At 29.0% G+C, this 24,303-nt stretch overlaps 2 protein-coding genes and 1 non-coding gene across 6 annotated transcripts; 1 reads left to right on the top strand and 2 right to left on the bottom strand.

Annotated features, from left to right (window-relative positions):
- Positions 1-1,519: 1,519 nt before the first annotated feature.
- LOC137808419 (HECT-like ubiquitin-conjugating enzyme (E2)-binding protein) lies at positions 1,520-5,956 on the bottom strand. Of its 3 annotated transcripts, none has more exons than XM_090299757.1 (6): positions 5,441-5,956; positions 5,238-5,319; positions 4,034-4,138; positions 3,284-3,403; positions 2,178-2,435; positions 1,520-1,868 (listed from the first exon to the last, which is right to left on the bottom strand). In XM_090299757.1, the coding sequence occupies exons 1-6, from the start codon at positions 5,799-5,801 to the stop codon at positions 1,709-1,711; spliced, it is 1,086 nt and encodes a 361-aa protein (XP_090155883.1). In that variant the 5' UTR covers positions 5,802-5,956; the 3' UTR covers positions 1,520-1,708. The 3 variants fall into 3 exon arrangements, with proteins under 3 accessions (XP_090155883.1, XP_068465619.1, XP_068465618.1); XM_068609518.1 differs by having other exon boundaries at positions 3,503-4,138; positions 5,441-5,954; XM_068609517.1 differs by having other exon boundaries at positions 3,284-4,138; positions 5,441-5,954.
- On the bottom strand, positions 5,913-5,984 carry TRNAH-GUG (transfer RNA histidin (anticodon GUG)). Its single transcript has one exon. It is a non-coding gene; the product is annotated as a tRNA-His (tRNA).
- An 11,369-nt stretch (positions 5,985-17,353) lies between these two features.
- LOC137808418 (uncharacterized) lies at positions 17,354-21,647 on the top strand. Of its 2 annotated transcripts, none has more exons than XM_068609516.2 (7): positions 17,354-17,774; positions 18,249-18,840; positions 19,244-19,360; positions 19,452-19,517; positions 19,638-19,703; positions 20,516-20,569; positions 21,359-21,647. In XM_068609516.2, exons 1-7 carry the CDS (start codon positions 17,641-17,643, stop codon positions 21,446-21,448), a joined length of 1,119 nt encoding a protein of 372 aa, XP_068465617.1. In that variant the 5' UTR covers positions 17,354-17,640; the 3' UTR covers positions 21,449-21,647. The 2 variants fall into 2 exon arrangements, with proteins under 2 accessions (XP_068465617.1, XP_068465616.1); XM_068609515.2 differs by having other exon boundaries at positions 19,449-19,517.
- The last annotated feature ends 2,656 nt before the right edge of the window (positions 21,648-24,303 follow it).

The raw sequence follows: 24,303 nt of genomic DNA, 5'->3' as shown, positions 1-24,303 counted from the left end.
TAGAAATTATACATATTAAATATGTCTGTGTCGTATCATATAAGTGTTTATGCTATATAGTTCTAACTCACTACAAACTATCAAATATTTATTTTAATTACCATCATTCCTTTTTTATCTTTTATTTTTTAAAAATATAAAAATACAGAATGTCTCTTTTTTCATTAATTAAATAAAATGTATTCTTTCTATTGAAAAAATTGATAAAAGATTAGCTTTAGTCCTTCCACTTTTAAAACCATGATTTCTCTTCTATTTTAAAGCTCTGATTTTAGTCTTTGATATCAAGTGGTTGTCACAAATACTATATGATACCCATTTTCCCCGTCAACAAAAATATTAAATATTAATGAAAGCTATGATGAAGAACGAATTTCACTTATTTTTTAAAATTCTAAAGACTAAAATAAAAGATAAAGTTTAACAATTATAATTCTTAATAAAGAAAAATTTAAGTCTAAGATGATAAAGAAAATTATATTATCACTGTACCATATACTAGTGAACATTATTTTTATTATTATTTTATTTATAATAATAATAATAAGAATAATAATATATTATTGGAAACACATGCATTACGTTTACGTGTATATGTATCCACTTTTGTTATGATGATAAAATAAAGGAATATTATTAAATTATAAAAAATAATTATAAAAATCTTAAACAATTTCTGTAATTTTATTATAGATATTATTTATTTATTTATTAGATAATTTTTATTATAAATAATTATTTTAGTTTAAAAAAATAATTAAAGAATAAGATAGTAAGAATTTGTATAAAAAAAGGGTAATAATAATTGGAAGAATAATAGCAATAATAATGTTATCAAAAGTGCTTAATGGTAATATAGTTTCTTCTAGAGTTTGATTCCCTGGATTTTCAATTTGATTTTATTTACCAGTTTGGCTTATCACATATTGAGTATAATCAATTTAACAGTTTTTACATAAATGCATTTGGTGTAATGGTATCAGTGTCTCCTCACTAAAGACTACTTGTGAGTTAATCCAATCATGGCCTTCATAAACTAAAGTGCTTCCATATTGGCAGAAACTGCAATCAATGACACAACAATTGTAAATTGTGATTTTGCTAAGGTGATTTAATATAAGTTTTGAAAATGTATTGCAACTTATGTGCAGGGTACTTTCCTAAAATAACTATTGCTGGCATATTTGATGGACCACAAACTGATTAAAACGCTTCCAGTTTTGTTAAACATGTAGAAATATAAAATTATAAAAGAAAAAAAAAAGAGGATTTGTATTTCATTTTTATTATACTTACATATTAAAATTGGTCATTAAATGGGATGGAAATCAGTATTAGAATTATTGACAGAGATGCATTAATTAGGCTTGAGAAAAATTTAATACAAATTATGAAAGACTACAATAATACAAAAGTCTCTTTGCTTCATTTGAGTGAGAGTTGTTTAACAGCTGTGATGCTGTCTAAAACTGGGTCAAGAAAACTGGATTTTAACAGGATTTAACCAGCAACAACGTAGTTGGATAAGAAAAATTCTCATTGACGCCATTTATCTATCCAAAAAGTCAAGATCAATATCATTCTGGATCCTATTCTGTCAAGTAAATTTTAGCTATAAAATGGCGTTTCCCTTCATACAACATAAAACTTTAATCATGCATTCAATGCTCAGCCCTTTTGTTTGCCAAATGAGTTCATGAATATATTACTACCATTGCAAAGATGACAAAATTAAACCTTGAAAGGAAGCGCATGAAGGTGGATATAAATCTTTTGCTGAGATGAACAATCCCACCAATTCTTGTGACTGACGAGTCATCATGAAAATGCTTTCAGCGGAACTCTTCGTTGCCCATTCCTCTATAATCCTGCATGAATTGTTCAAATTTTCAAGAAACATCGTGGATGAACCCATAGATTATTCAAAGTTAATGGGTAGACAAATCATTATTCCCTAATCAAAACAATTTTTTTTAAATAGTCTCCTTATTTTAGCTTAATAAGGGGAAGAAATGAGTCAAAGTATCTCGTAATCAAACATGGAAAACGTCAAGAAAAACAAAAGCAAACCTAATTCCAAAGTTCAAACCAAAACAGAAAAAATGGAAAGAAAACCCTTTACTATATTTTTCAAATTAATGGATTATCATGATAAAAGAAATAATTTCATAACTGACCTTGATTGAGATTCTGTTGCATTGTGGCAGTCAGAATAAAGCACTTTGATGATGGGCTGTAACTTAAGTTTATGAACTGGGTCTTTGTCCTCTGTACCAGAACAATTACCAGAACAAGACCAAGTATCTGGATTTAAAAGAATGATTTGTAGAACGGGGGCTTTGGTTGTTAGATCTCTAATCACAAACCGAAATAATGATTCGTCACTTGCACACTCCACCAACCGATTTGCAAACATTTTGCCCATTGAATATTTGCTGTTGACAAATATAACGCATTAAAATTTATTCAGGGTATATCCGTATTTAACAAACAAATATCAAAATATAATCCTTCTGAGTTTTCAAGTCCTCCTTTGCAACAAAAACAATAATCCTTCTCATGCTTAAATTATATATCAAAAAATACCCGAGAGGACTTGCAAATAACATGTAATAGAATAGCTATGGTTTGGAATACACAGCATGCGTACAGTCATTCTCGTTCACAGGATCAAGAAGAATCAGCAAGGAAGATAGCTTTCATTTTGCCTCTGGCCTATAATATATCTATTACAACCTTTTGTTTTCAAGAATGTCAAGACAAGACCATGTTCACTATTAACTCTTTCGTGTCTAAATGCATGGTATTAGTTGGTAAAGTCTATGTATGCACACACTGTTATGGAAATACTATAATATTGTTCCAACTTCCAAGGAATTTAGATAAATCTGTCTTATTATGAGCCATACTTATTTAACTTCCCTCAAAATATTCATATAGTGCACGCACATAAAAAGACAGTACTGTACCACTTCTTCCCACCCAGGCATGTATGAAAGAAAAACTTAATACCTTTTTACACAATATAAATTTCTACTAACCAGTTAATGTCAATCAATTTCATTAATTCACTTAGTATTCCCCAAATTAGTTGACTGGACGAATCAAATTACCCATCAAGACATTAATTTCACTTAAACAAATCATATAAGTATACATGTTTTAGCAGAGCTATTTTCCCGTAGTCAACTGCAACTGAGTTATAATGGCACAAAACATGTCACCGTTTTCTTTCTGTTATGGAAGGAATTAAGACACACTGATTTATTCATTCCATGCAAACCTGAACATGTCCTCGGGTCCTCCAACTGGCAAACAAGTTGAAATGTAACATTTGAACAGCCGTACTCCTTCATCTACTGGTGTATGGCCCTCACAACATGGGTAGGCTCCAATGAGAGACCTGCATTGAGGGCATGTAAATTCACGCCAATCAATATCCTTTGTAAGATTTGATAATCTAGCCATGAAAATATCTTCAAGAAAACCGTTAAGTAGAGACTTCTGATTTCCCAGAATTTCCAGGGTCTCTGTTGGCATCCCTTCCCTTCCAGCAGTTCCACATGAATGATGCTCACTGTGTTCATCCCCGAGATTGTTTGTCATTCGAGCACAACAACTCGGAGTTTCAGAGACATCTTTGGTGCCATTCGAATCTGGATGTGAATCAGAGAAATGACCACAATCAGGTTTACTCTTTGCAACTTCACATCTCAAATTCATAGAAAGCTTCTCATCCTCAGAGTCTACAAACCTATAATTGCTACCAAAAGCAAGGGTCACTCCTCCATCATCACTGCAAGTTGAAGTTCTTTCATCATCACTGCAAGTTGAAGTCCTTTCATCATTCAATTCACAGTTTCTTGAAACTTTGCCGATAGCATCATCTCTGGGGTTTTCTGCTACAGAAGTACACTCTTGCTTTCCACACCCTTCTGGAAAATTATATTCCACAAGATCATCCTTGCAAAGTGTGACAGAAGCAGAACTTAAAAGACAGACCCCTGGCACGCACGTATAGGAACTGACATACCTCATCACCATCTTCTCACTTATTCCTCCAAAAGAGCAACAACAAGCCCCAAACCAGTTGTCAGCCACTTCTCTCCAATTCACCGATGGCATTTCAACAAAATTCCTAAAAAGTAAAGCAAACAAAACCTCAAGAACAAAAACAATTAAGAAAACCATTAGCCCATGACCCTGTAACTACCAGTATATTAACAACCTTTTTCTAAACAAATTCAACCTCCTATACCAATCAACCATGAGTGACATAAGTATGAACTCTCAATGATACTATCCATTGTTTAGAGGTATGATGCACAGACAGGCATATCACATGCAATGCGTATCAAATAAGGCTATAGTGTAGTTCTGAAAATAAGATAATATGATACTGCAAATACATATTTAAAATTGTATAAAAATTCATCAAACATTACAAATATACAACTGCAATGGTACAAATCCAAATTAAAAACACATTTTTTAGACATTGCCAAAATAAAAAATCATAAATCACTGTCATCATAAATTATTTTTATTACTTACATATATGAATAACACTATCAATCAAATAAATTCTTTAAAATAATTTATAAAGAGTACATCATCCTTGATTTATGAAGAAACAATGTCTATATTTGTATATTACACATACTTTACGTTTATTGTGACTTTATCAGATGTAAATGCTTTAAAAACGTGTATACTTCACCAATATGTATCGTTAAAGTATTCAAGAGTATCAGCATCATATCATCATATACATAAAACAACTAAAAGTATTGATGCTTCGTAGGTTTAGAAACTTCATCTATAGATAAAATATCTTAGTGTATCGGTATCGGCAAACACGTGAAGCAAATTGAAGTACCTGTGATTCATAAATAATTTCACGTTTTCAAAAAGAAAAATTATAGCTATATTTAGATAAATTTCTCTTTAAACATGCAAATGAAACAAATTCTTACAAATACTTACTTCTACATAAACTAAATCTAATTTAGCTTATTAGAGAATTTTACTTCATTTCTTCTAATTTAGCTTAGAAGAAAATATAAAGAAATGAAATAAAATTCTCCAATAAGCTAAATTAGATTTAGTTTATGTAGAAGTAAGTATTTGTAAGAATTTGTTTCATTTGTTTCTATTTAGTTTCTTCTTCTATGAGTGTTTAAGGCTAAATTTATCTATTTCTGAGAAAAAAGCAGAATCAAAGAATGGCATGCTACCTGAGAGGAATTCTGGTCAACTTGAAGGTACAAGTTCTGCAGTAAAAGTCAACTTCTCCTGCAGAAGACAATTTTGACACATCTGCAACAAAACAAGAACTGGGAAATAAGCACAACTTATTGAACAAACATTAAAAAAAAAAGTTAAACATAATTTAAAAAAAGTCAGAAATGAATAATCAGCAACGACATTTAGAGATTACCAGATTCTGATATAAGAGGGTCAGGCAGCGGAGATGTTGAAGGGTGAAGTGAGGAGAGAATGGGATGGTCGACGGGGAGGAGAAGGAGGAGCTTGACCTCGATGTGGTCGGAAAGTGGGCGAAATGTTACCGGAGAGTCGGCATCGACCAAGACGGCTGGAAGTGGAACCCTAAGGGAGAGGGAGGAAGTTGTGAGAGTGAGGAAAGAGTGTGAGGAGTGAAGGTTGACGGCGAGGTCGTGGCATTGGAGAGAGGGGTTTAGGGTTTTGTCATTGGGGAAGAGCATTAAACGCAGCGTTGGGACATGGGACTGTGCTTCCCATGTGTAACGCCATCCATCTTCGCCCTCACCGCCGCCCATTCTACTACCTTCCTTGCTCTGTGCAAATATTCCAAGAGACAAACATCAGTGAGAGATGAATAAAACCGTTAGTTAAAATAAATAAAAAATTTAATTTTTAAAAAATTGTAGTGTGGCTGCTGGGATTCGAGCCCAGGTCTCCACGGCCACAACGTGGAATTCTTACCACTAAACTACAGCCACATCTTGTTAACGTTTCACCATTTTTAACACACAACATATTTAATAGACATCAACTTTAGAAAAAGAAAAGCATGAATGAAAAATCTACTACCATCTAACGCGAGCTCATGTCCGTTTCCCCTCCAAATACCTTATTTGTGTTATAGAGTCTCTTGTGAATATTTAAGGACTAATTAAGGTTTATTGTGAGCGTTTTAGGAGTAAATAAATCTCATTATAAATACTAGTAAAAAGATGCATTATTTACATTTTTGTTATATTGAATTTCACACGTATTAAATCTCATGACTAGTTCTAATATAAAAATTGGTCACCTATTATATTCTCTACTTGATTTTGGTAAAACTTATATTCTTATATCAATACCTTTCATTATTACTCTATTTCAAACCATTTTCATCTTTAATTCCCATCCTTCATTTTTATATATTTTAGTGACCAGAGTAATATAAACGCATGAACATAAACACCAATCAAAAGATACAATGTATTTTTACTAAATTTACAATGTAATTAAACCCACATTTTTAATTGTGTCCTATTAAATATCTTATATGCATCTATTCTAACATTCTTAAATATAATTGTATTTAGTTGATTCCATATACATTAATTAAATATCAGTTATCCACATATATTCTATTTTCAAAATCATTAAACTATAGAATGTTGAATTGTTAGGAATGAAGCTCGAGTTGATTATGTTGCATTGTATTGACCTTGGTCCAATTTTTACATTTAATCCATACTCCCTCTACAAATATACATGTAATGAATAGATAACTACTTATTTCACTTTCGTCCCCATATATAACACATGTTTCAAAACACCTAAGTATACTCTTGATGGTGAAAATATTGTTAGCACTTGTCTTACTTCAACCTCTCTTTTTTCCTTATTTTTACTTCCTCTGCCATATTTTTCCTAATTGTTTGGCACTATCCTAGTAAGACCTTTTACAACTATAAAAAACAAAAATGGTGCTAGTGGATCCCTTTGTCTTAAACCTTTTGTAGGTTTAAATTCTTGAGTTAGGCTGCCATTGACTAACGCATGATTCCAAAAAACCATCATCCACTTAATCACTTGTTATTAAAACATAATATAACCATCATATATCCAAGAAATTTCATCTCACAGAGTCATAAGTTCTTTTAAAGTCCACTTTGACTATTACACAACTTTTTTTCCTTTTTCTAATTTTCTCTACCACTTCATTGGTTATTAACACGTTATACATAATTTCTCCACCCTTAATGAATGCAATATAGAAGAGATTTATTATCTTAATTAAAACACCATTCAATCTAATAGATAGAACTTTAGAGATTACTTTGCATACACAATTTACCTATGCAATCTACCTGTGAAATTGGTTTATACTCATTTAGGCCTATGGGATTGTCTACTTTAGGAATGAGTGGCATAAATGATGCATTTAGTTTAAAAAAATTTGTTGCCTCCATTACATCACCTTTCATTACCTCCTAATATTTCTTGATAAAGCCAAAATTAAATTCATCATATTTTGAACTTTTGGTATTGTTACATTGCCACATAGCCTCCTTAACTTCTACCTCTACTATATGTTCTATTAATAAGTTATTATCCTCAATTGAAATGAATTGAAAAATGATATTTTCTAGCTTAACATCTACACAACTACTATCACTCATTTTTTTTGGTAAAACTCTTTCATTTTATTCTTGACCACTCTAGGTTTCTCATACCATTCTCCTTGAAATTCTACTCTTTTGATCTCATTTTATGTTCTTCTCCAATTAATCATTGAATAAAAATATCTAAAGTTCATATCCTCATGACTAATCCATTTAGCCCTTGTCTTTTGTTTTTGAACCGCCTTTGTTTTCTGTTTGATAATTTTTCAAGTATGAGAACAATATTTTTCACTCCTCTCTTCCATCAAAATCTAAATTACCTTCATCATCTAACTTGTCCAACTCACCTATTTTCTTAATAGTACCTTGTTTCTTATTATTATAAGGTTTCTAAATATATCAATACTCCATTGTTTTAAGTCTTATTTTAAAATTTTAATTTTGTTTCTAATTTTTATCATGTTATCTCACTTACCTCGTAGCTATTCCAAAGTTTTCTCACTAACTCATCAACACACAGTTGCATTAATCTACACATCCAAAATTTTAAAAGGTTTCAGACCTCAATCTATATGCATGTTCATAACAATAGTAGGAAAGTTCACCAAATTACATGTACCTAATACCACTAAGACCCCTGCGAGTAATGACTCTCATCACATTTAAATTTATCTTAATATATGTGTGCATGCGTATTTTAGAGAAGAAAACACGCATGTATAAGAAAGAAAAAACAGAATAAAACATGGAAAGGGAATTAACTACCACTACAGATTAGTGGAACTAATATTTATTGTTAACTGGTTAACAATAATTGAACAACATATATATTAATACACAGTAGGCAATAAGTTATATGCATCATTCACATTCTGACAATGTGAACCACAAATTTTTTTGTCTCTACTTAATTGCTCGATAATATAATATACTAGCCTTTAATATTCAGACTGAATTAAACAATAAATTGTCATTGATATTTTAATTAAAATGAAATTTACGTATTATTTGGCCATTTTAGTACAAACAGGTAACAATTACAAAATAACCCGCTTAAATAATTATTATTATCACGATAAATAGTTTTATATTTATCAGTTAACTTAATTATTTATTTTAATTCAGATGTATTGCTAGTTAACAGTTATTACCTAGGAATTACTTGTCTATTTAAAAGTATGGTACTATTTCATTAATTATGTGGTTAGATATGTTTTTCATTACTATAACTTGAAATTATAGTTCTAGTTTCTAATCCAATTTTTATGCTCTTATATACTCATAATAAGAAAATTATTGAAATGATTTTTTATACATATTTTTTTTCATCTAATAAATGAATTTTCAGTCAAAATTATATTATAATATTACAATATTGATGAGTCAACATGAAATATTTTAATATCATAGTTCACATGAATTTGACACGTAAAAAAATTAATAAGGACTCATTGCAATAGTTTCTCTATTTCAAATACTTAAGATGTATAAAGTTCGGATTATGAACAAAAATCAATTTTAAATGCAAGTACAAAGACGAAAAAAGATATATCTAACACTTTCATAAAAATTTTACCCACTTTAATGTATAATTGAATATAATAAATATTGAATTTTATCGAAGATCACATACTAAAAATAAAAACTTTTTATGATATATAAATAGGTTGAAAGATTCATTTTATAAAATTGAATTAGCTTTAAATTCAATTCTCAATAAGTTATCACAAATAAAATAAAGCAAAAGTTGTTTATAAATAAAGCAAAATTTGTTTATAAATAAAGCAAAATTTGTTTATTGATAGACTTCTTCATTTAAAATTGGTATCCTTCCTTTACCTTTATATACACTTTTCATGCTCTCATTTGTTAGAGTCTTGAGTTCTAGCAGGGCCTTCATTTGTGGTATTTGAGTTCACGGGTGTAAATGGGTTATTTGTTTATTTGTGGTATTTGAAGAAATTTAGTTTTATAATTTGCATTTGATTATATGAGTGTGTGAAGCATCCATTCCAGCGTGGATTTGCATTTGATGCCCAAAAATGAAGAGGCATAGGCAGAGAGATTAGGGGCTCCTACAATTAAAATATATTAAATCTCACCCTACAACATGCTAATAATAATGCCATCTTCATACACAACAACACACAATATTATTATTCTATGGAAAATGTTATTTTAAACCTACCCCTTACCTTTCTAACATATAGAAATAGCTACCTTTTCTCCATACTGCTGTGGAAATAAAAACTAATTAAATATGAGCACTATATCAAATTATTCAATCCATTTTTGTCTTATCTTAATATTCGCTACTTCCTGCAAATACATAGGATGTGACTGTAAAAAGGGAATCTAACAGCTTTTTCCCAACTACTGTATTGAATTTCTGGACACTCAGAATAACCTTCTTTATCACAACTTATCACGAGACAAGATAAAAGTTTTAGTAATGCCGCAAAAGCAAAAGAGAAACGCACGTCCATTGGAACAAAAGGAATTCTATGCTTTTCAACTCAAAACCCATTCTAATTAAACCATCTTCACATCTATTATCAGTGGGTCAGTGTAAACTTTTCTATAATTTTTTTTTAAATAAATAGAAAGAGCTTTTTTATTTTTCTCTGTTGTTATAAAGAAACTCATTAAAAAAAACCTATAAGCATTATTGTGATAAATAATAGCATTTTAGTTCAGACACAAATAATTCTATCAGTTTAGAAAATTTAATAAGATGAAGAACGTGGAACATGGCTACAGAGAATCAGGCTTAAAGGTGATGAGTACTGAAGTACTGTACTTGCATTAACAGATATTTCAGATCAAATTTTATGGATACTGCATCTTCCTCCATATTCATTCTCATGTTCATTATGAGAAATCGCTGCACCTTAATTAACTCCATTCACTAAAAAAAAAAACATTAAATAGAAATAAATATTAAAGATAAAAAATAATCACTACCTCTATTGGAGAATAGGATTGCTACCACAGTCAACTTGGAAAGGCATGGAATAATGGTTGATAACCTTTTGTGTTGTTTGTGTGGAAAGGAGGAGGAGTCCAACTACCATCTGTTTTTTGCTTGGCTTGTTTGTTGGTGTGGTGTCTGTCACTCACTCTGATCCTATGTTAAATTTTATTCAGTTTGGGCTATGTAATGTTTCTGGTCTGGTTAATGATTTTTAGAGAGCAATTTAGGTTGATGTCGTGAGTGAAATTTGGAAACACAGAAACAATGTCATTTTTAATAGGGGAAAGGCTGACGTGTCTGAAGTGTTTGTAATGATTCAAGTTAATGTTTGGTCTTGGATCTATTCTAAGTCTCGTTTTAGGATGTTTTCTTTCTCTGATTGGTGCTTGGATCTAGTGACTTGTACGATGATGACTTTTTGACCTCTTATGTGCGTGTCTTTTACTAGTATTGTGATCTTGTCTATTCAGCAGATATTTGTAGAGAGGAATGAAGAGTTTAAAGTGTTGTTTTGTATAAGGGTTAAATCACTCCTTAAGCGATTCATTTTATTTATTTATTTTTTTACTGATAAAAAATAAAATACTATTTTAAAAATTAATTTTTTTTAATTTTTAAATTAATTTTTATTATTAATAAATAATTTATAAATTAATATTTAATTAACAACTAAAAATTTTGGTATAATAGTTTGTAGTTGCTAAGCAATATTAGTCTTTATATTAAAAAAAGTTGAACTGGAAACCCCTCAAATACATGAGACGGAATGTATTCTTTATCGACAACTAATTAATGAGTCGGCTAAAAAATGGTCTTTTGGAAGTGCATTATCCCAAAGCTTGCCATGCCACCATTGGAAGTGATGGACAATAAGGTCAACCATGTAATTTATGACTGCTAATTTTGTGATATGATGAAAATTTGATTTTATATATACATAGAGAGCGACAAGAAAGATGAAGTTACTCCCTCTACAATGATTGTTTAAGATTGTGCATTTTATTATGTAAATACACTAATAGTTTGTGTTTGGTGTATATTGATCCAACATATAAGTAATTATGATTCCATGCCTAATTTGTTATCCCATATGCCTCAAAGTAATTTATTATGTCTGTAATCATAATCAATTATGGGACTTTATGTTCCAATTTTTTTATTATGTATCTATACCAAAATTTATAATTTTATGATTTGAAATTTCTCACTCACACAATCAGACTGGTTATATATATAATTAATAATGAGTACTTTTACGATGATAATTAATTATTTGAAGGTTATTTAAGTAACAATATATATTAAAATTGTGTTATTTTATTTATCTTGTCAAACAAATTTCTTAGCTGAAATATTAAATTTACAACAAAATATTTAATTTGGAATTATTTTTATTTATGACAAAAATGTATTTGTTTAAGAAATATAGGTTTGAAAATACTTAAAATTTGCATGTTATTTAAAAATTAACCTTAATGAAATAGATTTAAGGACATTTTAGTAAATGATTAAATTAAATATTTAATTTTTTTTTTCATCTACATCGATTACCTCATTTACAAAATTTTCACTGGGCTACTTAGGAGGAAGACAAGGAAGAGCATTTGATGTGGTTGGTTGTGTAGAAATGATAAGAACACTCGCGCCTAAGGAATATAGTTTTGGTTCGAATGGTTTGGTGATGTTGGTGGATTGGGAATATAGTTTTTGGTTAAGTCAGCATGACTAGTTACCAACCTTATTATGGGTTAAGTATTTTCTACTTTTTTCTATTCTCATTTAATTGCAATGGTCACCAACAGGTTTTGTTGATCATTCATGTTTATGGGATTATGTTTATAAATAAACAAATTTTTTAACAATGTAATATCTTGAAATATCTTATATTATAAAATCAAATAAACTTTTTATTCATTTTTACTCTTTTAGATGTAAATAATTTCATTTTTCACTTTTTTTTTCTTTCTTGTCTTTTCTTTCCATCTTAGTCCAAACAAATTCTAAGATTATAATCAATACAAAGTTTTTTTTTTTTTAAAAATATGAAGTTTGATAATCATATTTTTTATTTTCCATTTAATTTTATGATATAGTATAAAAAATAATGTTTGTCGAAAATGTTTTAACCAAAATCTTCCCAAAATCATTTATATGATTCCCAAAACCATTTCTATGAAAGTGATAAAAATCTAATTTTCTTGAGTTAAAATATAATTTTAATAATATAAATTTTCTAGAGTCCACTATAGGAACGCATAAGTATTTAATAATATAATTTTAGAGTGTGCTAAACAAACATTAACTAAGAAAAGAAAAATTAGTGTGTCTAGCCCACACTAAATAATTAAAAAATCAAGCAATTTGTATCGGTCCAATCCATACTTAAGGGGGAAAAATGTAGCATTAGAGTGAGATTGACCAAATCTAAGTGGAAAAAAATAAAAGGAAAATGAGAATTAGAGTGGACTTGATTGACTCTAACTTGAAAAAAATATTGTGTGAACCTGACCGATGTTAAAATGGATTAAAAAATCAAATCAAATTATGTATCATGTCTCAATTATCTTATGTTAGACATGATTCAATTATCCTATTTCAACCTTAGGGATTTTCATCCGAAATCTATTGAAAATTTCATCTTACCAATGAATTTTAGTAGTTATTGATGGATTTTGTCCTTCTGTAGTATGTTTGTTTTGTAGTGCCCCTAAAATTCCAATAAAATCTGAATATGATTCTAATGAACAAAGTAACCAACAAAGTGATAACTGGAAGCGTCTACTCTGGCCAACAACAAGAATTGTTTAGTCCTAGTGTGAACTTCTACGCCATAAGATTAAGCGTCTAATGTGAGCCCAAGCAAAAGGGAATCCTAGGATCTTTCGCATGCAACATTCACACACTACTCAACCACCAATTTCAACACCAAACAAACTCACAAAATACAGAAAATCCTATCAACGTATAAAAACGCAACCCATAACTCACCTTTACGCCAATAATGGTAATGAGTTCTTCTTCTCTGCTTACTCACCACCATATTTGCTCTCCCACTTCAAGATTGAGGCTTTCAATTCGTGTCCAATTTCAAACACTTTTCCTACATTATAGTTAGGGTTTGTCAAACCACCCCAATGTAAACAATAAAGGTATCCAAGATTACTTCCCTTTTGTCACCCATGAATGCAAGCCAAATGCAGATTAGGGAGACAGTGGGAACCAAGGACATTTACAAGAAACACAAGGCACACAATGAGAAAGGAGAAATAAAAAAGGAGAAAGTGAAAGTGAACCTATGAAACTTCTAGATCCTCTTTGCTGATAAAAAAAATGTCGATTAAAAAAACTTATAGATTTTTTTTCTTCTTCATATTACACTACAAATATTTTTAATTTTAATTATTATTTATAGTATGTCATTTATAATTAATGTTAAAACTAAAGTGCAGCAGGGGAACTCGAAGTCAAGTCCTTAAGAAATGTCCATAAAAACTTTAACCATTACACCAATCAAGTTTTATTGTCATGTTATGATTATTATTATACTTATGAGTATGATTATCAATATTAATATAATTAATAAAATAAAAATTAATAAATTAATATATTTAATATCATTATTATTAATTATTATTAATTATTATTAAATATTATTAATATTATTAAATATTATTAATATTATTAAATATTTATTAATATTATTAAATATTATTAATATTATTAAATATTATTAATATTATAAATATTATTAATATTATAAATAATGTTAATTTTATAAATATTTTTATTAATAGTATTTATATTATTAATGTTGTTATTACTAATATCATTAATATTATTATTATTATTATTATAATATTAATTATATTATTAGTTTATAATATTAATAATTTGTATACTTATTAGTTATGATTATTATTATTTATGAATATTAATTATGATTTTATAATTCTTTATATTATAATAATATTTTAATATTATGTATATAATTATTATGATAATAGTTGGTAGGTAATAGAGATTCGTGAGTGATAGTTTGTAGATAATAGAGATTCGTGGGTGATAGTTTGTAGGTAATAGAGATTCGTGAGTAATAGTTGGTAGGTAACAGAGATCCGTAGGTAAAAGTTGGTAGGTAATAAGATCCGTGGATAATAGTTGGTATGTAATGTTGAATTTACCTACGGATTCAAAATTTGTGGGTAATGTCCGTAGATAATATTGTTCATAAATAATATCCGTATGTAATGCTGAATTTACCTATACACTCAGATCCGTGAATAAAAATTCGTAGACAATACTGATTTTTTTTTAAGTGTTATATTCATAAGCGTTTGCATGACTGACACTATTTTTTAAACAAATAAAGTATTTATAAAATTGAGGATACATTATTAAAATATTAATATTTTTGCATGAGTTAAACCCACTCTAAATTTTTTTTTTAAATTATTATATTTAAATTAATCTTTGTGTCATACTAATGTTATGCTTATATTATTTAATTTGAAACATTCTTCTAATGTCCATATTTATCTTTGAAATCCATCTAACAAATTCTTTATTATATATATATATATTATTTTTTTATTTTTTTTTAGTGTTACCTTGGTGTTTATTTATTTCACTTAATAGTTCCTATTTCAGTCAGTGTCCCATTATAGTGAACTTATTCTACATCCTCCACTTGATCGACAATGTGTTGTGATAATTGTTGGCTTCTTATAGTTATATGAACATTAAAATTAAAATAAACTCCCATGCCGCATCAATTGAATCTTATAAACACACAAATGTCAGGCAAAAAGGATAAGCATGCAAAACAAAATATCACAAAATTAATGTGTATATTTCAATTCCGAAATAGAAGAAACGGCTAACAAATTAGATGTAAAAGAAACGCAAGAGGAGAGGTTCAACTCTTAATTTACCTATTTTAAATCAGATTACATTCACTACAAAAAAAAATAAAAACTTATTAGGATGGGTAAAAAAAGACATTAGTTATAATAAATGAACGCAAAAAGTATAGTTATCATTAAAATTTGGAAACTAATATGTTTTACATAAAAATATTGACAGTGCTACGTGGGACACAAGTGATGTGTTTTTTGCGTAGACCTAACTTACATGCTTCCCGCACAAAATTATATTTTATATTGTTTATTTAAAGAAACGTGAGTTTAACCTACATATTGGCCACATAATTTTTAAATAAGTGTGGGCTTAACCTTCATAATTTTATTACATATTTAAATTTAATTTATATATATATATATATATTATGTTTGTGTGAACTTAACCTACAAAATTTGAAATTTTTATTATTATTTATTATTTAGAAACTAAATATTTGGTAGTTAAAACTTTGGTTGCTAATTAGATACCAATTTAGAAACTATTTAACAATAATAGAAAATAATATAAACTAATTTAGAAACCAATTTTTCTTTTAGTTTCTAAAATGGTTTCTATTTTAGTTCCTATTGTAACTAATTATTTTGGTCTGTAAAAATTAGTTTCTATTTCATGATTTTCTTGTAGTGATTTAACGTTCACAACATCCTTCCACTTTCTTTTTGCAGCTAATTTTGTTTTTTTAGTGTAGTAACTTGTTTTAGTCTCACTATTTTTCTTTTAAATTTTTTACTTTGAATTTAATTTTAATTTTTATGAATATACTACCGTGTTCTTAGACTTTTTTTAAACTATTTAACAACAATTAAGAGAGATAATTAATTTATTTAGTAATCAGTCCTATTTTTTTTTATCTGCGCAGTTGTCTTAAAAAAATTATTGATCTTTCAAATCCATAAATGGATATAAAATTTGTAAATAATTTATATTATCTTTTTAAATTTATAATTAAAATTATAGGAGCTCATTATCCCACTTTCCTCCGAATTAATAAATGTATTGAAAGAGAATTGTGATTATACATTTTATCTTATTATTACTAATTTGTTCTTAGCCTTTTTTTGTAATCATCCCAATGAAAGAAACATTTTGGAAGAGTTTTACAAAAAGAATCAAGCTAGTTTCTTATCAGAAGATTCCTACATAAGAAAGTACTTTTTAAAAGTAAAATAATATTTTTAACATGAAAAGTTCATTATTTAAACCTTTTAAACTTTTCATTTTTATCTTATAAAACTATTTCTATGAAAAGCTATACAATATGTGACCAAAACAATCTGGGAGTAAATTAGGTTTAATATTACTGAAATTAAAGCAATTCAACAATTTCTCTCAACCTTACCCCAAACCTGAGATAACAGTGAAGTATCAGAAAGAAAAAATGATAACCCTTACCCATCGGAAAAACTATGGTTGGCTGAGAAAACCCTTGACCAAATACAACTACAACATTCCTTAATCTGGGTTAAATAATTAAACCAAATCACCATTCCCAATCAATAATGATGGTGGCTAAAAAAACTGGTTTGACAATACAATTACAATTTCTCCAACAGAGATATGGCTCAAATAATTAAGTCAATCACAGTTTGCCCTATGAGTCACATTTGATCTTAACCAAAATTAAATAGTATTGTTTTGAAATATTGTATATTATTGTAAGCAAAACAAAAGGTCCACTAACCTTTTACCGAGGAAAAAGGTCCATACCACTAGCTCAGCTTTAGAAAGAATTTACTTATATTCATGCATATTCCCACTAGGTGTCATATCTGTGTCTATCCTAAAAGCATAAACACAGTCAACTTGGTGATCCCAGAGGACCAGTATATATAATAACCTTGCTGTCTAGCACCATAACCTTCTTTCAGGACCCTTTTTCAAAGCTCTATGCAGTTGCTTTGGGAATTTCCCTGTATAACTAGAGTTCTTTGGAGTGAGCATAGTGATCTCAAAAAGACTTAACGAGGGAAGAGAGCAAAACAAGGAAAAAGAGCTTCAACTTGTGCATGCTATCAAATATATATATCAATATATCCCATCTTGTTACATTGTAAAAAGTGAAAGGTCTCTCAAGCTTGATAGGTTAGCTAGCTAATTAGCTCGATCACTTTTGTTTGGGGATCTTCAAGTTTTTAAGTAATTATGGAATTTGCTAGTTTCCATCTTCAGCATCAGCTTCAAGAAGAATCTGCTCAGTGTATAACTTCAGCAACCCCACCACCTGACTCTAAACCTTCCATTACCACTAGTCAATCATGGATCCCAAGCAACATGTAGTAAGTTCCTTCACACTCCTTCAAGATGAACTCACTCAAATACTGATCTATAACTTATATCATATAATATCCCCTAAATATAGTAGTAATAATTGTCTCAGGTGTTACTATGAATTCTTAGAACAAGGTCTTACGAATTTGAATTTAACCCCCTTGATTATATATTAGCTGGCTTCTTATATTGATTATTGGACTTGTGGTTCAACAAAACTAACAACTTAGGAGTATGGACATATATAGTAGAAAAGCATATACACCAGTTTGCACAGAACTCTCCACTACAAATCTTTTAATTATTAAAGTCTGCTAGCTGAAATGATGCTTCTAAATAATACTATTGATCTTGATTTCACATTTTACTATTTCATGATTATTCTACTTTTTTTCCTTGATTCCCTTTTAGCTGTTTCATCTTTGAAACAGTGATAGCATGCATCCATTGGCTTATATATCTACGTGTGAGTTTGTTTGCAGCAATGGTTGTAACAGTGGCTTTCTAACTGAGAGCTTTACAAATTCAAGAGAACTACAGCACAAGCACGCCATGACTGATTCACTTAGAATTTCAACAAGGCAAGCCTTTGGTTTCCACAATGGAAAAAGCTTCTCTCAACAGCCAGTTAGTGATCTCTTTCCAGCAAGAATGAGAGGTGAAATGATCAACACCTCCATGAAGGCTGTGGAGGAATCATGTTCACTAATCCCAGTTCATGAACCACGATATCCTCCTAGTTTCTTATCCAGTCTTGGTGTAACTGGTCCAGAGTTTGTTCCTGCGGAGAATGTCTTTCATAATAACAAGTCTATTGAGGGAAGGACACAAAGCAAGAGATATAACAACTTTGGCGATGCTAGCTTAATTTCCAATTTACCAACCCTAGATATGACCTCTTCCTTGGTTTCATGTTCTTTGGGTTTAAATCCTAAAATGTTTGATCTGCATACAAGCTATAGCGAGAGTTGTGAAATCCAACCTTGCTATGATACATTTGGTCTAAACGAGAGCATAGCTTTGTGCCACAGCGACATGCATGGCAGCGATAATAGTCCATCAAATAGCTCAAAAGTGAGTACCATGCTTTCTCCACATCTCTTCTCACATGCAATGCATAACAAATGCACAGATACAACGAACTAAACTTTTATGGTGCTTTAAATTAATTCATACACGCAACTTTGTTTTTAATTTCCCATCTAACGTTTCTATATGTTAACTTTAATTCAGGTAAAAATATCGTTCATTTTAGTTTCTTTTTCTTATGAGTGTTGGGCTGTTCGCCTTTGATTTTTGCAAAAGTTATGCATTAATAGTAATCATTGATTGTGTGCATACTGTTTAAATCAGGTGTCCTGGTATTTCTGTAAGCATAACGAAGGCTAAAACTAATTAATAATTTTGAGCAATATTTGGAACATTATGTCTCTTCGTTATTCGATTGGATTAGTTAACTTTTTGAAGTAAATTTCAGATTTCATCGTTTATAAGTGAAGTTGCAACAACCAAAAGGCCTAGCAATTGCTCTCTACCAAAAGAATCTGAAGCCAAAGCCAAGAAGTCAAGGCCATCATCATGCCCTCCCCTGAAGGTAATATTTTATGATGAACAGCTATTTAAATTGATGATTTGTGTCACTTTTTCACGTTAAACTAAAACCATGTGCACTGAGTTTAAAGCAGATAAGAAAGGAAAAATTGGGGGATAGGATTCAAACTCTTCAAAGATTAGTGGCACCTTTTGGGAAGGTAAATCGTATCTGATCTCTAATTAGTGTCTGTCATACACAATGTGTATATACATATATATATATATTGTTTTTTCCTTTGAATTTGACACTCTAAATTATCTTCTTGAAAAATTCGCAGACCAGTACAGCCTCTGTCTTAAGTGAAGCCATTGGCTACATCCATTTCCTTCACCAACAAATCCAGGTGGATATTCAGACACTATATTAGATCAATCGTTCTTTCTTGAACAAAATAATTTTAAAATTGTGTGATGATTATAACTATAATCAAGATCTTTGCATTCTTATACAAATATAAAAGTTAGTTTACTAATAATAATTTCAAGTGATATTTAATGCTTTAATTCAAACCAATTAATGCTACAAACTTCTACTTTCTCAATTTACGTGTTTCTTTACTTTAATTAGAAAATTACTCAAATCCTTCAACAGTTTGTCTATTGCATTTTCTTAGGTATAAAGTATGAACACATTAAGTACAACTCAATAAGTTATATAAATTATTTTAAAAAGTAATTGCTAAAAGACTTTTATGTTTTTATTAGTCTAACTATTAATAAAAAGAGACTTCAAAGATTAATTTCTTATTTATGTGCTGATATGTTATAGAAAACACCTATAAATCAAAATGCCATGTAATGATATAATCCTAATAAGAGTAAATATGTTCAGTCAAATGAATTGAGTGCAACACTTTAGGTGTTTCTGGCATATTTATTAATTAAAGCTACTTTTATAATCAAGTCTATATTAGTTACAGAAGCTTAAATTTTTGTTATAAAATAAAATAAAAACACAAAATATTACACCTAAATTGTGTTGTGTCCAATGTAAATTATAGCTCTTAATTAAGCTGCACGTTTTAAGTGTATGTGGAACCTAGGGCTACTCAATTAAAGGTCATTTAACTAAATAGAAATTAGGGAAAAGGTATAAATTAACAAATCATCTTTGTATATTTCTTTCAGACTCACATTCTCTCTTTATTCACTACAGACTTTGAGCACTCCTTACATGAAATCCACGCAAAGCAATAGAATGATGCAGCTGGTAAGAAATGCATATATAAACTTTAGTTTTGTAATTTTCTTTATATTTCTGTCCACAATTTGACTCCTATAGGCTAAAGTATAATTAAAGAATATAAATTATTTATATATGTGTGGTCATTAATTAAGAGGATTTTTCAGCTTTTTAAAGTGAATAGTTTAAAAAATAATTAGTTATAATATAACACTGATAATTAGAATAATAGAGATTGAACGTACATAATCATTTCCGAGTTACTATAAGAAAATCATGAAATAAAAACTAATTTTTAGATACCAAAATAATTAGTTACAATAGTAACTAAATTAGAAACTATTTTAGAAACTAAATAAAAATTTGATTTCTAAATTAGTTTCTATTATTGTTAAATAGTTTCTAAATTGGTATCTAATTAGCAACCAAAGTTTTTGCTACGAAATTTAGAAACTAAATAATTGGTAGTTAAAACATTGGTTAATTAGATACCAATTTAGAAACTATTTAACAATAATAAAAACTAATTTAGAAACTATTTTTTTTTTAAATTTCTAAAATGGTCTCTAATTTAGTTATTATTGTAACTAATTATTTTGGTCTTTAAAAATTGATTTCTATTTCATGATTTTCGTGTAGGGAATGTTTTTTATAATTTTTTTAGTTATGGAATAGTGCATATGTAATTTTCTACTACATTCTGCAGTTGTAGAGAAGAGAAACAAATTTAAAACATATATATGATTATGGCATATAAATATTAGGTTATTATAATTGAATATGTGATATTGATTATTTGTTGTTTTGTGGGTACAGGGTAGCAAAGAACTGAAGACAGACCTAAGAAGCAGAGGCTTGTGTCTTGTGCCCTTTTCTTACGCATCATTTATTCATCGTTGTGTTTAGCCATTTTCATATTATTATTAATTAGCAGCAGATACCAGAGATAACCCAGAAATTTAATCAAAGAGGCTTTATTGTGTGCTTGTTTTAGTTTATGACCGATGACAAGGTTGTAATGTAATGTGTATACAGCATTGAAAAATTAAAAAAAAAGGACTTTACTTCATTATTTTTGAAATAAAAGGAAACTCAATTAATCTTATTTCTGGCAAATAGGAAAAATAATAATTATCAGCTATATATTGGTTGCTGTAATAAGATTACACTCAAATTGCATTTTCTGTAAAAACACTAGTGCAGAAAAGGTCCACAATGATTCTTTTAACAATTTTACAATGATTTCGAAACTGTTACTGTTACTTATGAACATGGAGTCTATTTTATTGAGGTGTAGACGGCGATTATATATAGAATCATTGTGTATAACTTATAATATAATTTTCACACATCCTTTCTAATTTTCACAAATTCACTATTTTTCTACAAATTCTCTCCCCACTCCAAACAAAGCTTAAAGTGTTAAGGTGTTGGAGGTAAAGAATGTCATTATAATATTTCTAATTATAAGATCAATATAAACAAAAAATATTAATTATAATATATTTTAAAAATATATATTAAAAAGTTATTTTATATATAAAAAATAAATTTAAAATTGATTTTACTTCTTAAACTTTCATATTAATGTGAAAATTCATCCCTGATTATAATATTATAATATACCCATCTAAATTCACCTATTCAATTATAACTTAGCCAAACAAATACATAAATTCATAGAATCAATTTTTATATATTGATAAAAATGTATTACAAACATTCATAATATATCTTTATCTGTCTAATTCCTATACTATATCAACTAACCTAGTGTTATAAAAATTTAGGAAATATATGGACCAAGAATGTCTCACATATGATATGACTTCCGAAAACATTGATTGTTCATCCGTAAATAACTGCATTTCAAAATATGGTTGACATAAATTAGTTTTAAGATATATATGGTAAAGAGTTATAAAAATAATTTACCATCATGTAATAAGCAATCACACCATGAACTGATTAATACAAAAACCGCGTTAAAAGATGCTTAATTAGTAACGTACGGAGTTAAGTTTATAGTGTACTTACCTATCAATGATATTCTTAAAATTTGTGGATGACTTCTTGTGTAAGGAACATAACCACACAATAGTCTTATCATCCGAACCGTTGATAAAACAAGTAACTGCCAATGACCCCTATATCATCCATGAAAAGTGTTAGTAAATATTTAAAACATGAAATTGTAATAATTGACGACATATAATTAAGCTTACAATGACACACAATGGAGCTCGCAGAAGAAGAAAGGATCACCATAGCATAAACAGAGAGCAAACGCGAAGTGCAAATAAGAGAAAGAAAGTATGAAAGTGTAAGTGATGCGCTTCAGAGTTAGGGTAAAAAATGATTTAAAAATGTAGCTATTTGTAATAGTCGCATTTGTAAATGAACTTAATTTCAAAAATGTCACCGTGTTTTGAAAGACTGCGTCTAACGTAAAGACGCATTTAATAAATAGTAGTTATTTTTACATTTTGCACTAGTGAAATATACATTCAAAGTATAATTCCTAGTCTGTGATGGTAGTTGTATCTGATACCCATACATTAGTTTAGTCCACCATGATAAGTCCTCATGTCTCAGTCACACAGTAGACGCAACTCAACAAATGAATGTTTATCCATCGATGTCAATCTCATCCACTCATAGCACTTATACAAAAAACATTTTTTTTTTTAATTTTAAGATGAGAGGGGTAAGTGAAAGTGTTAGCCAGATTTGGAGTAGTGTATGGATAACAGTGGTAGGTGAATTGTGGAAATATAGGAATAAGATGATCTTTAAAAGCGAGAGGATAGATCATATAGAAATCTTCACAATGGCACAGCTAAAGGCGTGGTCATGGGTAACAAACAAAGCCTGAGGGATAAGTTTTTCATACTCTGATTGGTGTCTTGAGTCACTAGTTTGTATGAGAACTGTCAAAAATTACTAAGTGGTTTTTTTATGGGTAGAGAGGTTGAATGGGTTAGTTCTTATGGTTTATATTTACAGGTGAATGTATCACAAACTAGGTTTCACTTTTGTATGTTAGTGTAAGGAGGATAGTGAGGAAGGTGATCTAAGTTAAACTTTTGTATAAGGATTAAGGTATCCCTGAAATGCCTCTTATTTATTTATTTGTTTTTTCTGATAAAAAAAATGATGTTTATCTCCTTCAAGTTTTGTCCTTGTTTCATGCCTTGGCCTCATCACCAATGAGTTTCTCCATCATTGTTGAACCAAAAAAAAAAAAGTGTCAACATGTCTAATGGTCTCTTTTCCGCCCCTCATCCAACTCAAGTAAAATCATGAATTAACAAAAGATAGAAAATTCCAAAAAGCTACCTAATGCATTTCAAGCTTTGTATTGAACACAAGTGTAAATTTGAAAAACTGTAATTGAAACATGACAAATTATATTTCATGCAAGTCCATACTTTTAACTGGTACATGCAAAATATCTTCTCTGCATCTACTGTTGTGTCCCTACAAATTACATTATTCTTATGATCCATATAGCTATAAGATTATACATTTCATTAGCTTATTTCACATTAGAAAATATTTGATTCTGGTATTAAATGGTTAATTTAGTATTTTTTTATATATTTAAAAAATGTTAGTGGCTTATGGTTGCTTATAATTATATATTTTTTTCAATAATTAATTTGATGAGAAGTTGTTTCAAATAGCCTCTAAGTATATTTAATATCTTAAGCTTTCTGATTGTGTTAAAGAAAAACTATAATAGCACATAAGAAAAAATG

The sequence above is a fragment of the Phaseolus vulgaris genome, chromosome 3 (assembly GCF_051622355.1).
Source record: "Phaseolus vulgaris cultivar YP4 chromosome 3, ASM5162235v1, whole genome shotgun sequence".
Taxonomy (NCBI): domain Eukaryota; kingdom Viridiplantae; phylum Streptophyta; class Magnoliopsida; order Fabales; family Fabaceae; genus Phaseolus; species Phaseolus vulgaris.
This window is presented reverse-complemented; position numbering and strand designations above follow the sequence as displayed.